General features: G+C 54.8%; 1 protein-coding gene across 2 annotated transcripts; it reads right to left on the bottom strand.

Moving 5' to 3' along the window:
• On the bottom strand, positions 1-12717 carry TMEM9 (transmembrane protein 9). Of its 2 annotated transcripts, none has more exons than XM_065403852.1 (5): positions 12625-12717; positions 11994-12085; positions 6967-7075; positions 5939-6070; positions 1-150 (listed from the first exon to the last, which is right to left on the bottom strand). In XM_065403852.1, exons 1-5 carry the CDS (start codon positions 12715-12717, stop codon positions 1-3), a joined length of 576 nt encoding a protein of 191 aa, XP_065259924.1. The 2 variants fall into 2 exon arrangements, with proteins under 2 accessions (XP_065259924.1, XP_065259925.1); XM_065403853.1 differs by having other exon boundaries at positions 11994-12087; positions 12618-12690.

The raw sequence follows: 12717 nt of genomic DNA, 5'->3' as shown, positions 1-12717 counted from the left end.
CTAGCTCAGCATCTTGTGTCGGTCAAAAACCGTCTTCCTCTGCTCCTGCACCTGGCGCTTCCATCGCTGCTGGGCTCCTTCCACCCTCTCCAGCACCGTGTTGGCTCTGGCGCCGGTGGGAGCGGGAGCTGCTGCCAGTGAGCGGGCCTCCTGCAATGCAAAGGAAGGAACCAGGAGGTCAAGGGAGTGAGTGGGGTGGAGGAGTGATATCTCTAATACAGAAAAAGGCTGCTCAGCGTTCGGAGACACTTTTACAGGAAGAGCTATTTCGGGACTGAGTTTTCCTTGCAGAGAGAGGGCCTGATTTTCAGAGGTGCCCAACTCCCACCGACGCATACTGGAGGAGTGGGTCCTCAGTGTAACTGGGCTTAAAGCTAGGATCACCCGTGCTAAAAGCACAGGCCTCCAGCACTGGAGCTAAAGGAGCAGCTCCCCTAGGAGGTACTTGTAGTAGGCTCTTATCCCTTTCTTTAGGCCAGCAACTAGAAGGGCCAGTGCTCCACACTGCTAATGTGAATTCCCTCCCCTCAGACTCCTTGCTTTCCACTCCCTCGCACCCATTCCCCTTCCCCTCCCAGGAATCTCCCCCTGCCCTCTGTGTCTCGGGGCTGCTGCATTTCAGTCCTTCCCAGCCACATGAACTTGCACAAAATCTCTCCATCAAAAGGAAGCATTACTTCCTGTAACCGCAGCAGGAGATGTTGGGGCTATCTCTGTGCTGAAGCTCAGCATGGCTCCCCAGTTCCTGGAGGGATTTCCTGAACGGCTCCAGGCACCTCTCCTCTGCTGCCACATACCTCATAAGGGATTAACATGCCTCATTTGCCTCGCTGAGAGCCGCCCACTAACTGCACCTTCCTTTGCAGCACCCTGAGGGCACGGCTTCTAAGGCTGCACAGCTGCCAGGCTTAGCAGGGAGCAGAGCAGTGGTGTGGAAGAAAGGGGTGGGGGGGGGGGAACAAGTCAGTGATTAACTCCTTGGCTTCAGTCTGCTGTCAGATCCATCTGATGGTCCATTGCTCTCACGGCAGCGCAGGAACTGCAGGACCAGCACTGAAGGGGTTGAAGTCCATGGCTGTTCATCCCAGCTTTGGTCCCAATGAAGTCAGTGATCCAACTCTCATTTGCTCTAACGGGACCAAACGTTGATCTATGCTCAGTGCTTCGCTCATGCCTCTGGAGGATGTTGTGTCAGCAGGAAGGAGGAGTGGACCCCCAACAAGGGCTATCCCACCAGCAGATCCAGATGCCCTCTGAGAGTGTGTGCGGCACACTTGCTAGCCAGACCCCTCATGCTCTGCAGCAGTTGCTCTCCAAGCTGCTCCCTTCCCCAGCCAACAGGAGCTGGGCTAAGCTCCTCTCAGGTGTAAGCTGCTCTGGGCATGCTGGAAAATGGTACAAATGACCATGGGTCTTCTGAGCCACAGCGCTGAGTCTGCTGCCATTGTGGGCTCAGTGCAGGCGCAGCGTGTTACAGAGGAGACACACACACTGTGCTCTCTCTTTCTCAGATCTGGTGTTTGTCGTTCCTCAGTTAGAAGGAAGCATGTGTCTGTTTTTTGTGGGTGAAAGGCAGCTTCAGAGTTTAGGTGCAAAAAACCTGGTGCTGGGAGAACGCAGGGACAAAGCAGAGATGGAACGGGGCTAGGGGTGGGAGTGAAGTCCTCTGGGTTGGGAACTTGGGACAGGGGAGTTGTTTCTGGCTGGCTGCAGACTCAGGCAGATATCACTGCACTGGTTACACTTGGGGCCCATGTGGAAGGTTCAGCCATGAATGGTTTTAGACACTTAATGGTTTTAAAATGAAGGATTCTGGAGCAGCTGAATAGGTCATGCCGGCCAGGGCCCATCTGCCAACTTCTCCTGGCGCTGGTGGGTGCTCAACCCCGCCCCCAGCCCTGACTCAACCCCTGCCCCACCCCCATTCCAACCCCTTCCCCAAAGTCCTCACCCCAACTGGACTCCAGCCCCACCCCAGCCCCGCCTCTTCCCCACCTCCTCCCCTGAGCATGCCGCGTTCCCACTCCTCCCCCCTCCCTCCCTCCCACAGCTTGTTACACCGCAAAACAGCTGCGGCAGCAAGTGCTGGGAGGAGAAGTGGGGACACAGCATGCTCAGGGGAAGAGGCAGGGCTGGGGCCGGGATTTGGGGAAGGAGTCCAGTTGGGGCAGGGACTTTGCCCCAAATTGCCTGGTGCCCTACGCAGCTGCGTGCTGCTCCAGCGGCCAGCCCCATCCCACGGCCAGCTGAGCCGGCCAGGAAAGTTGTCCCTGCTCTGCCCCCACTCCACCTGTTCCCCAGAGCCCCTGCCCTGCCCCCATTCCACCCCTTCTCCAAAGCCCCCACCCCTGCTCCACACCTTCCCCAAAGCCCCACCCCTGCTCTGCCCCTTCCCACCCCTGCTCTGCCCCTACTCCATCCCTTCCCCAAAGCCACACAGAAGCCTCCATGCACAGTGGGAAGGGATTAATGAACTCCTGGCAGCCCAGTTAGCTCAAATTGGAGTCACCTGGAGCAGGAGGCTTCCAGGGTGGGGCTTAATAAAAAGAAGAGCCCTGACCAGTTGGAGGGAAGCAGGCAGAGAGAGCAGTTGGTGTGGGAAGGCAGCTAGCTGAGGGTCAGGACTGGGACAGGCTGGTGCCTCGCAGATCCCCTGGAGGAAAGGGAAGAGTATGTGTTGTTTCATACTTGTTCTGGACTTTGAGAGCCCCGGGAGAAGTAGGACCACATAGGAGCCAGGGGGAGGGCTAACCCTCTGCAATCCAGAAGGCTTTGGAGGTAGAGCAGCGGAAGACAAGCTGGGGAACTGAGGTGGAGTGGCTGTTGCGCTGGAGTGCTGCTAGGGGGTGCTCTGGAAAGGCAGTGGGGCTAGAACAATACACCAGTGTGTAAACGAGAATGGGGCCCAGTGGTTCTATCGCAGCACTGAGCAGACAAATAGATTTCTGGGCTCTGCATAGCCTCACGTTGCATAGACCAAATCTTCCCCCATTAGTGTTTGTCAATCACCGTGTGGGTGCCCCATGATCAGTCCCAGGGAGGGTGGAGTGTTTCTGAACATGTCCAGGCTGGTCACACACCCTCTCAGCAAACACACTGGCTTCCTCTCTTCAAAGCGTGTCCGGGCACCTGGATTACAGCTAATCCGCTGGGAGGGGATGCGCCCAGCAGCTAGCAGGGAGCCCTGCCAAGCCTGCCAGGCGGTTGAAAGGAAGGCAGGTGTCTTTCATTTTACTCCTGAGCGGTGCTCTCTTAGCGCACAGGGGCAGGCGCAGTGAGGAAGGTCCCCTCAACACGAACGGCTGCAGGGACACCAGGCCGCCGTGGGCAAGCGCCCTTGAGCACTTGGGGCATATCCCGTCCTGCAGAACCGTCCCTTGCCCCTGGCTGGGACAGGGAAGGGGGCTCTCCCCAAAGTTCACGTTGGGTTCCCCTGCCCCACTGAAGAGCAGGCTGTGCTCTAAGGGTACAACTGCATCAGGGGGAGCTGAGCTCGTGTCCTGTCTTCAGCGACGTGGCCTGGGGTCAAAACTCTTCCCCCGCCTGACTCCTTAAGGCCCCATATCCTGGTAATCCTCTGCCTGACCTAGGGTGGGCTCCTCCAGGGCCTGTTAACACTGAGGCGAGGGGCCCAGACGTGCTGCACGCAATCCATCCCTAGGGCCGTCCCCGCTGCAGGGCTGGGACGGTGACTGGTGAATGCCCAGTGCCGCCGGTGGCACGCAGCGTCTCACACCAGAGCTCGGCATGGCTGGGCGGAGCCAGCGTCAGCCGGCCTCGGGGCAGAGACTCGCCTCCGGCTGAGGGCAGCTGGGAGCTTTCAGCATCCGGGATACAGCGAGTTCTGCCCCCTCTCAAGGCCTCGGCACCATCCCTTCAATGGCTGTTCTCTCTCGCCTGTCCGCGTCCCCTCCCTATCCTCCTTGTGCCCCTGCTGACAGTAACCAGGCTGTTGGCTGAGGAGGGTGACTGTCTAGGGAACCCAGAAGGGGTTGTCTGGAAGGGTCTGAGATGGCTCCCCCTGCCAAGGGGGCTGCCTCGCCCCATTTCTCTGCCTTGTCTCTCTCCTAGGAGCCAGGGCCTGACCTTAGAACCTGGGCATGCACCATGGCAGTGAAATGGCAGCCGCTAGGCTCCTGGGCCAGCCCTTGTTTGGGTAGTCTGCTCAGGACTGAGCTGGCCTGGAGACTGCAGCCAGGGTGGCTCCTAGAGGCCATGATAACCTCAGCCCAGAAGCTCCACTGATTGGGAAGGGATCATCTAGCGATCAGCACAACCCCAGCTTGTCCAGCACCATGGTCCCGGCTCATGGAGCAGCTCCAAACAACCGACACCTAAAGGAAATGCTGGGTCCCAGAACCGCACGTTCCACCTTCCATAATCCACCCCCTGCATCTCTCAATTATAGCGTGAGCCAGGGCTACAATTAGCTCATTACAGCTAATCACTGTGTGTGCATCAGCTCCACTCCCCCTGCCACCTGGACTACCATTACCGCCCACTAATAACCAGCTTCATCTACGTTTCCTCTGGGGGCTGGGACGTGGTGGCCTCCCTGCTCAAGCGATGGGAGCTGGGGGGGACAGACAAGGCAGGATATACAGGGCCTAATCCTGGTGTCCTGGCTCTGAAATCCACACGGAAGTCAATGGAAGCGTTGCCTGAGTCCAGAGCTGGGCTCAGGAGAGGACCAGTGGCTTTTGGACAGAGGTGTGGCAGCAAGACCACGTGTGACGTGATAGCTGTTTGCCAATCTCACACGTGCTGATCCTTCTCTAAAATCCACCAGAGCTAAAGGAGATCTCCCTGAGCTACTAGCAGTAGCAGGTCCTTTATCCTCACATCACTCCCTGGCTCATACGCAAAGCCAGGACGTTACCGCGCGAAACATCCCAAGCCGATTTGAAAACCAAGCCCGTGTTTATGGCGAGCAAGACAGAGCAGCAGTCAGAGCTGCTGAGGGCTGGGCGTTCTCTGGCTTAGAAAGTCACCTCCAAAAGGAAGAACAATTGTAATAATGGGGCACATGCATCCCCTCACCCCGGAGCCCAGGGCACTGTATGGACGCAGGGATCTAGCAGGGGAAAGATTAAACAATACAGGGCCTGGCCGTGGGGACAGCATAAAAAACCACCAACCCCCTCCCCGGCATGAGACAGGTTGAGGCGTGAGTGAAAGCAGGCAGGGTGGGACTGGATGTTAAGGGGGAGTCAATGGCCCAATCGAGGCCCATCAGCACAAAGGCCCAATCAACTGCTGATCCCTAAAATGCAGCCAAGTGGGATCTGTCAAAGGTGGGTGTGGCCTGAGTGCAGCTCCTGGTCCAGGTGGGGCCCCTGGAATAGGGGGTCTGGGGTGCAGCCCTTGGCACCCCTACAGAGTCAAAAGGCACCAGCTCTAGCTTTGTCAGCTCCTCTATGCAGCTCTCTTGCCTCCCAGCACTGTCTGGGCCTTCACCAAATGACCCTCCTCCTGCACCCCTCTAGAAGGGTATTGCCAGGTGGGGGCCGCCAGGGCTGCACACAGATGGGAGCAGTTTGCATTTTGTTTGGATCCAATCCACAATTCAGCAAATGAAAATCAGTCCAATTCGCAAATGGGCAGGACCACAAAACTCCCCTGTTAACCGCCCCGGGCAGGCCCACTCTGGGCCCTGGGAAACTTGCAGCCGCAGGCTTCACATTTCAGAGCGTCACGTGGACCAAGATCCGGGATTTAAAAAATAAAACAGAACGAAAAATTCTACATTTCTAGTTGGCATGTAAAAAGTGCCAGCCCCAGCAAGACCCAGGTGGGATGGGAGATGAGAAACATCAGCTATAATGACCCCTGGTGTCTGCCTGCCCTCGTTCCCAGGAGCTAACCCTGCTCTCTCTCCTCCTCTAGGTTCTCCTACCATGCCCACCACCCTCCATATCACCCGCTGCAGCCCCCTGACCTCGTTCTCCTCTTCATTGTGCAGGGGCTGGGTGTAGGCGTCTGGCTTCCGGATCAAGGGGTCGACCAGCATGAGGAAGGCCATGTACAGCAGCAGTGCCCCCACCACCGAGAGGTAGATGATGATGATGATCTGCGGGCACACCAAAAGGGGCTCTGGGACGTCTGTGGCGATTGCAGGGCTGGGGGCCAGCCAGCCTCCTCCCCAAGCCAACCCACTGACTGATGGGCTCAGGAGGAAACATCCCCGCCCCCCTCACCCCCCCGCCAATGGGCAGCTCAGTCCATAACTATCCACGGGATGGAGGACGGGGCACTGTCAGAGCCAAGATACCAGGCTAGAGGGGCCCCTGCTGTGCTGCAGTCTGGCAATGCCTCAGTGAAGTGGACTGGGGCTCCCATCCCAGCCTCCCTCCCAGACATAGGCGCTGACTCCATGGGTGCTCTGGGGCTGGAGCACCCACGGGGAAAAATTAGTGGGTGCTCTGCACCTGCTGGCAGGCCTGAGAGCAGACACCTGGGGGTGGCCCGGAGCAGGCTGGTGATAAAAGTGGAGGGGAGTGAGACTGGGCTGATTTCTTCGGGGAGGAAAGAGGAACCAGGAGGGCAGGGGGCTTTGCATGGAAGGCTCAGCAGGGAGGAGGAGATTGATGCGGTGTTTGCGGAAGGGGGCCATGGGAGGAGCCTGGCCAGCCTCCCAAGCCATGGCCACCTCCCAGCTACTCACAACAATAACAGCAGCTGGGCGCCCTGCTCCATCTCCCAATGTCGACACCCTTCCCAAAGGGGAGGGGGTCAGTGTCGTCATCCCCAGACCAGAGCCAACAAGGGGAAGGGGGGTGGAAAGTCTTTACTATGCCCCTCCCCAAGCTGGAGGACAAGAAAGAATCCAAGCGAGGAATCCCTTCCTCCCCCATTGCATGGAGAACGGGCATCAGGCCCCCAGAGCAATCTCCTTTGTCCCACGTCCAGCCCCTGCGGTTCTGCCCGGGGGCGTGTCGGGCAGGGGCGCGAGCAGCCCGTCTTTACCTTGATGGTGGTGGTGCTGCGCTCCTCATACTTGCACTCACACAGCAGGCAGTAGGCTTCCACGTCGTTCCCCGGCACTGGCATCGGCTCCACCACGTGCAGGCAGTTGCTGCGTCACAAAGGAGCCGGTGTCAGCGGCGGGGTGGGGCAGGTGGCTGAGCTCCTGGCAGGTGCCTGTATTCTGGGGCCCGGAGCGCGGCCAGCCGTCATGGAGAACCCTAGTGGTGATGCTAGGCAGCGCCAATAGCTTGGTGGAGAACCACCAGGCCTGTCTGCGTCCAGCAGCCCCCTTTGTGCTCAGTCCAGCTGGGAGAGCTCAGCAGTTGCTCAGATCACTTTACACGGGAGGTGGCCGCAGGCTGGCTGAAGCTCTGGGTGCCCCAGATACTCACCCCCGGAGCTGGGGCTGGAGGAGGACGGCCTCAGCGAGTGCCTTGGGGTCAGGTGGCTGTGCCTCTAAAGCCACCCCACGCTAATTAGCCCTCTGAGCAAAGAGGCTAAGGCCTGAATGGGCCCTGGAGGCTGATTTCCCCCAGAGAGGGGCAGGGCTGAGGCGTAGGGGTGGCTTGGGGGGAATCTTGCCCTGCTGCTGTTCCTGCTCTGGGGTTAAACAGATCCCGCAGGCTCCAGTCAGGCCAGCTACGCGACTGGCTCCACTTGCTCAGAGATCTGAGCCGGCTCCAGCTTCTAGGCACCCCCAGGAGCACACGGGTGCAAACCCTGAGTTAGGTCACAAGTGCAATGAGTTTTCTGGCCTCAGCCTAGTCAGTGAATGATGTATGGTCACATGACACAGCACCATGACATGACAGTCTTTTGGGGGAGAACAAGGCCTGGCACCGTAGCTGATGTGAGGACTGAGGGGCGTGGGCAGAGGCAAGCAATGTGTGTGGAGTCCAGGGCTGGACTAGCAGGGGGGTTGTGGGTCAGGATTGAAGGACACCGGCAGAGCAGTGTGGAGCTATGGCACAATGCAGACAGGTGCACTGTACCTTGCTCTCCTCAGTAGCTCTCAGACCTCACCCCTTTCAAAGGCATTCAATTCCCGTGCACTGCAGGAAGAGAGAAGCGGCTTTGGCAGGGCATGCCAGGAACAAGCCCCAGCTCTGCCTGTCCAGGACACGCTGCTCCCTGTGCTCCCTCGGAGGCAAATGTTGAAGCCTAGCTGTGGCCCCAGATTTTCATGTTAGCAGCACACAGTGGAGGCCGACAGCCTGGCTCGTCACTGTCGTTGATTCCCACGAACCACTAAACACACACACACGGGAAAAACCCTTGACAGTGTAAATTCACTGCAGCCTGGCATTTGGGGAGGAGCATGTACTTCTTGTACATGGTGGGTTGCAGGGCTGCTCCTAGCAGGTCAGGCTCCGAGTCTGTGCCAGATATGGACTGGCTACAGAGCTTCCTTCTCAGAGAGCCCCACCAGCTGTGTTCAGTGCAAGGGCCTTTAATCCTCTGCCACACCAGCATGGCTGAGGTTAGGTTACATAAGGCATGTTACGCACCGTGCCACCTAGTGGGTGGACAGTATCATACAGATGAGCATCCCGTTGCCGGGAGGAGAGTCATGGGGCAGACCCTCAGCGGGTGTAAATCAGTAGAGCTCTGGTGATCGCCACAGAGCTATGATGATTTACACCAGGTGAGGCTCTGGCCCAGAACCATTTGTTCTGGTCTCTTGTGCTTCTTCCTATTTTGTTCAGTGCACCCAGTGTGGTTGCAGCCCTCTCAGTATCAAGGTGCTTGTATTGGTATAGTTATGCCCCTACAAGAAAGGGAAGAAGCTACCCAGGTAAAAGGCACCTGTACAGCAGTATAGCTGGGTCTACGCTAGGGGCTGCTCCGATTTAATTAGTTCTGGAGAAAAACACCCTCTTCCCCCTTGTGGAAATAGTCAAATCAGTGAAAAAAAACTGTAGCTGTGGCCTATGCCAAGAGAGAACTGGTGCAGATAGACAGGATCCTGGTGAGAAACTAGCTTCACTGACTTGATGAGTAGAAATTATGAGGCTAAGTAGCTCTAACTTACTCAGTTAATGGCCCATCATTGTAATTTTCAGCCCCTGAGTCCTGTCGCTCTCCTGACATAAACTAATAGATCTCTGTGCCTAGGCTTGGCACCATTTAATTTAATTTTTTTATAATCTTGACAGATAATAGCGATGTTGATTCTGAAGCACTTTTTTCAATTTTTAGTGATTTAAATGTTCACAGTTGCAGGAAATCCTGGAGGGGGCAGACAATAATTATTTAATGACAGTAGATGTTGAGATTCAAAAAGTTAAAGCTACCTAACTGGTGCCCTGCTCTAACTCCAGCTTTACAACACATTTTAAGGTGGGACTCTAATGAGCTCTCAAGGAGCATTTTTCTTACTTTGCCTGTCTGTACATTTCGATTACTACTGATGGAAATATTCTGTCCTTGGTTTGTGTGTGTCTGGCGAAACTGATGTTTACTTACATTTACTGATAAGAAACAACATTTACAGATAAGCAAAGTAAGAAAAATGGTCCTTGAGAATGGATTAAAGTCCCGCCTTCTGAATGTGTATGAAACGTGTTATAAAGCTGGAAATCAAAGGCGATGGAATGACAAGGAAAAGGAAATGATTCAGCAAAATGCCTCCCTGTAAATGAGTCAGCAAAATGCCCCATATTTTAACAGAATAAAGTCTCACCCCATGCCCCCGAGGGTGTGAAATATACACTGCTATGTAAACCAGCCTTTATACAAGCATAAAGAGCATACAAGCTTTATACAAGCATAAAGAGGTCATTAGATAAGGAACAGTCTGCTCACTGATGCTCAAGGGCCTTTGTTCAATCCAGGTTGCAGCTTCAAAGTGATCATGGCCCTGTGCAGACACCCCACAGAGGACACCCCCGCAGCGCCAACACTTTCTTCTTAGCCCTGGGATTTGGCAAATGGCGTTAGCACTCAGGAACAAGCCAATTACAGAGTTGCTGAGAGTGCAGGTATGGGATGGTTAGGTACTGAGCTGGTTTTTCCTCTTCCACCCCCAGCTCTGCCAGTGTACCAGGCCACAGCCCCCCTGCTATGCCAATCATGGGCCATTGCGAGATTGCAAATCCCACAGATGTGCATAATCCGAACAAATGGAATGCAGGGAAAATGACTAATTCTGAACATAAGCAAGGGAGCTGATCTGATTCTCTGCTCAGGGTAACTGAAGTCAGTGGAGTTACCCCTGTATTACAGAGCAGAGAGCCAGGCTTGCGGCAAAGTGTGAATTGCTCATGAAAGCCATGAATTTATCCATCTGTCTACTTATGGGATCCTCACAACTGCAATATCTGTCATGCACAGGTGAATGTAACCCCACTATCACCTGAAGGTAGGGAAATATTATCCCCATTGTACAGGTGGGGAACCAAGGCCCAGAGAGATAAGTGACTTGCTCAAGGTCACCAGGAGAGTCTGTGGCAGAACAGAGACTTGAACCCTGGTCTCCTGACCCGCCCGTGTAGGGTGTTCGGGTATCACCAGTGGTTAAAGTGTTTGCGAGAGCCATGCTTTGTTCAGCATCCAGTTCCCAGCCCTTAAAGGCACAGCCCCAACCACCACACAATCTAGTGCCTTAACCACAATGCCATGAAGAAGCTGAAGTTGGTTCTTTGCTTCCCTACTTCACCTCCTGTTTGCAACAGAAAGGTGATGACTTCAAGTGGGAGGTGATTCTTCTCCTGTCTGTAGAGGGCACCCTGTGCACAGGACAATGCCCTGCAGCTGTGCAAGACAGAGATGCTGGGGAAACGGTCAGGCTGCCAACTTCAGTAACCAAAGAGCAACCCAGAGAAGGAAAGGCCCTGTGGCCTTTGGGTATGGCACAGATACACTTATTGCAGTGGTGCATTGTGGGAATTTTAAACCGATCAGGTGAATGCAATCAGGTGGATGTGAAAAAATTGGAAAGTTCAGCGGAGGGCAACAAAAATGATTAGGGGGCTGGAGCACATGACTTATGAGGAGAGGCTGAGGGAACTGGGATTGTTTAGTCTGCAGAAGAGAAGAATGAAGGGGGATTTTATAGCTGCTTTCAACTACCTGAAAGGGGGTTCCAAAGAGGATGGATCTAGACTGTTCTCAGTGGTACCAGATGACAGAACAAGGAGTAATGGTCTCAAGTTGCAGTGGGGGAGGTTTAGGTTGGACATTAGGAAAAACTTTTTCACTAGAAGGGTGGTGAAGCACTGGAATGGGTTACCTAGGGAGGTGGTGGAATCTCCTTCCTTAGAGGTTTTTAAGGTCAGGCTTGACAAAGCCCTGGCTGGGACGATTTAGTTGGGAATTGGTCCTGCTTTGAGCAGGCGGTTGGACTAGATGACCTCCTGAGGTCCCTTCCAACCCTGATATTCTATGATTCTATGATCACACATGTTTAGGTTCTTTCTTCTCTCATTCTTTATTATGCAAGTTGGTCTAGTGGTCAATTCAGGGGATTAGGACTCAGGACTCCTGGGTTCTGTTCCCAGCTCTGCCACTGACTCGCTATGTAACATTGGCAAGTCACTCCTCAGCTTAATGCCTCAGTTTCCCCATCGGCAATATCTGGCTAATGATACTTTGTAAAGTGCTTTGAGAACTATACTAACAGCTCAGCTGTTCCGGGGAGGGGGTTAAGATGGTACTAAAGCCTTTCCACTGTCATCCTCAGAGCACAAGGGCTACAGGATACTAGACTCTCCAGAGGGTGTAGGGCCATGGAACCCCGTCTGCCAGACTCCTGTCTCTCTCTAGATGAGCAGAGTGCCCATCACATTGCGGTGCAGAGACTGGTGGTGTGTAAATAGCTAGCAAGGGCTCAGCTAAGCAGCTCCACCCAGCACGAGCTGTTACACATGGTCTCTGACCTATTTCCATTGCAGAAGGACGGAACTCAGTTTCAAGCCCAACACCCTTGAACCTCAGGGGTGTCAAATCCAGGTCCGGGCTTCCTGGGTCAAGCCCCTCGTTATTTTGACAGGGGAACCCTAAAAGCCTCCCATAAGAGGGTAACTCACCAGTCTTTCTGTGACACATTCTTGTTGTAAATGTGCCCACTGATGTTCCGGTACGGGGGGCAGATGCACTTGCAGCGGATGTCCTCCGAGCTCTGCATGGGGAGAGGAGTTGGCATTAGTGACTGGCACATGAGCAGCTGTTCAATGAGTTCCCCCACATGGCATGAGACGGGCGAGATGTTCCCCAATGAGGGGTAACTTTCCTTCATGACTCTTCTTCCTGCGCTGCATGTTTCATAGCAATGACATCTTTCAGCCAGATGCCAGGAGCTCTCCAAACAGATTGTTATAGGGACTGAATCGCCCACTACCTTGGCCGTTCAGAGCTTCACGGACAGTGGGGCTAGAACTCAAATCCTCCAGCTCCAAAAGCACAGGCTGAAGGAGAATCTCCACTAGCTGTTTGCAGTATAGGGCACATGACACAAAAGGTGAGCAGTTCCAGTTCCATCCTGAAGAAGGCAGTGCCATACACCCCACACACACACACACACGCCAATTTGTTACAATACCCACCACCTTTGCAAACTTCCATGAAAAAGCACACTCCCTATCGTCCCTGTCTCAGGTGCATGTGGCATCTTAGGCTGGTGACTGCATCCGTAACTGTTCCCCACTCTCTGCCCCTCACCTTGCTGGCCTGCGCTGGAGGTGCTAGGACACACCACGCCACCGCTGCCAGCCACAAGATCTTCATATTTTCCCAGCTGCGCTGTGTCAACAT

Source organism: Emys orbicularis, chromosome 4 (assembly GCF_028017835.1).
Source record: "Emys orbicularis isolate rEmyOrb1 chromosome 4, rEmyOrb1.hap1, whole genome shotgun sequence".
In the NCBI taxonomy this organism is placed as follows: domain Eukaryota; kingdom Metazoa; phylum Chordata; order Testudines; family Emydidae; genus Emys; species Emys orbicularis.
This window is presented reverse-complemented; position numbering and strand designations above follow the sequence as displayed.